The sequence below is a fragment of the Mycetomoellerius zeteki genome, unplaced genomic scaffold, assembly GCF_001594055.1.
Source record: "Mycetomoellerius zeteki isolate Tzet28-1 unplaced genomic scaffold, Tzet1.0 scaffold219, whole genome shotgun sequence".
Classification (NCBI taxonomy): Eukaryota; Metazoa; Arthropoda; class Insecta; order Hymenoptera; family Formicidae; genus Mycetomoellerius; species Mycetomoellerius zeteki.
Window position 1 is genome coordinate 426,874 of NW_017257161.1, and position 1,035 is coordinate 427,908.

A 1,035-nucleotide genomic window follows, 5' to 3' on the forward strand; every position below is an offset into this window, starting at 1 on the left:
ACTTGGAAACTCAGTGTTAACGTCGACAAATGCGAAACCATATTATTCAGGAAGCCGTTGTATCTAGCGAATCGAGATGTAAAACGTAATTATAAGACTTTTAGTATAAGTTCCTATGCTAATCTCGAGCGCAGAGTGATCCCTCATAAAAACATGGTTAAATATTTGGGTGTATGTATAGATGAAAGGCTTCATTACAAAACACATGTGTATATGCAACTTGGTAAAGCAACGCAAATGTTCATGAGCCTCAGAAGGCTCTTTTATTCCAGAAACTTGCATACGGAAGTCAAAGTAATATGCTACCAGTTGCTAATAAGATCGATTATAGCCTATGCTTGCTGCATATGGTTTAACGTCAGTGCATCTATTATGGAACGAATAAGGGTATTCGAAAGGAAATGTCTGAGAGCCTGCCTAAATCTGAACCGAACGGCGGAATCCGATTACACTAAATATGTGAGTAACCTGACTCTGTATAATACGGCCAAAATACCGAGAATTGATAATTTTATGATCACGCTTATGAGAGATCATTTTGCTCAAGCTTGTAGAATACATTCGAATAGTTTAGTTTATTGCGCCATATTCCCTAACGAAATGTACTATTCTAAGACTCTAGACATCGGATATATACCGCCAGAGGCGTCTACCTCGACAAACACGGTTTTATTCAGGACGCCAATGGCATCCCAATCATTTATCATTACCCTAGACACAATAAAGTAAAGCGTATCACCTACCCGATACACTCTGATAGCTCTGATACTTCCCTTCCATGGAAATATGATATGTCTGTGCCCGAGGCGACCTGCCTAAAATCAAAAAGGTACAAAGTCCGCTATTGGTGGAATAATCCAGAGACACAGTAAATTTATTATATTCCGACCTAACTGACTACCGCGTGAGGGGAACCTATCCCATCATTTTTCAAATTACTCGTGTCTGGTCACCGCTGGTTATTTATTTATTTTACTTTTTCCCTTCAATAGATACCGATCTAAGCAGTTTTTCGCCTGATGTCATTGACGTCGG

General features: G+C 39.3%; 1 protein-coding gene across 1 annotated transcript; it reads left to right on the plus strand.

Annotated features, from left to right (window-relative positions):
• Window positions 1–6: 6 nt before the first annotated feature.
• LOC108722769 (uncharacterized) lies at window positions 7–759 on the plus strand (the record flags this gene model as incomplete). The annotated part of the gene is made up of 1 exon (XM_018448054.1): window positions 7–759. A coding segment is annotated over one exon (723 nt), but the record flags the coding sequence as incomplete, so codon positions are not given.
• Between the last annotated feature and the right edge of the window lie 276 nt (window positions 760–1,035).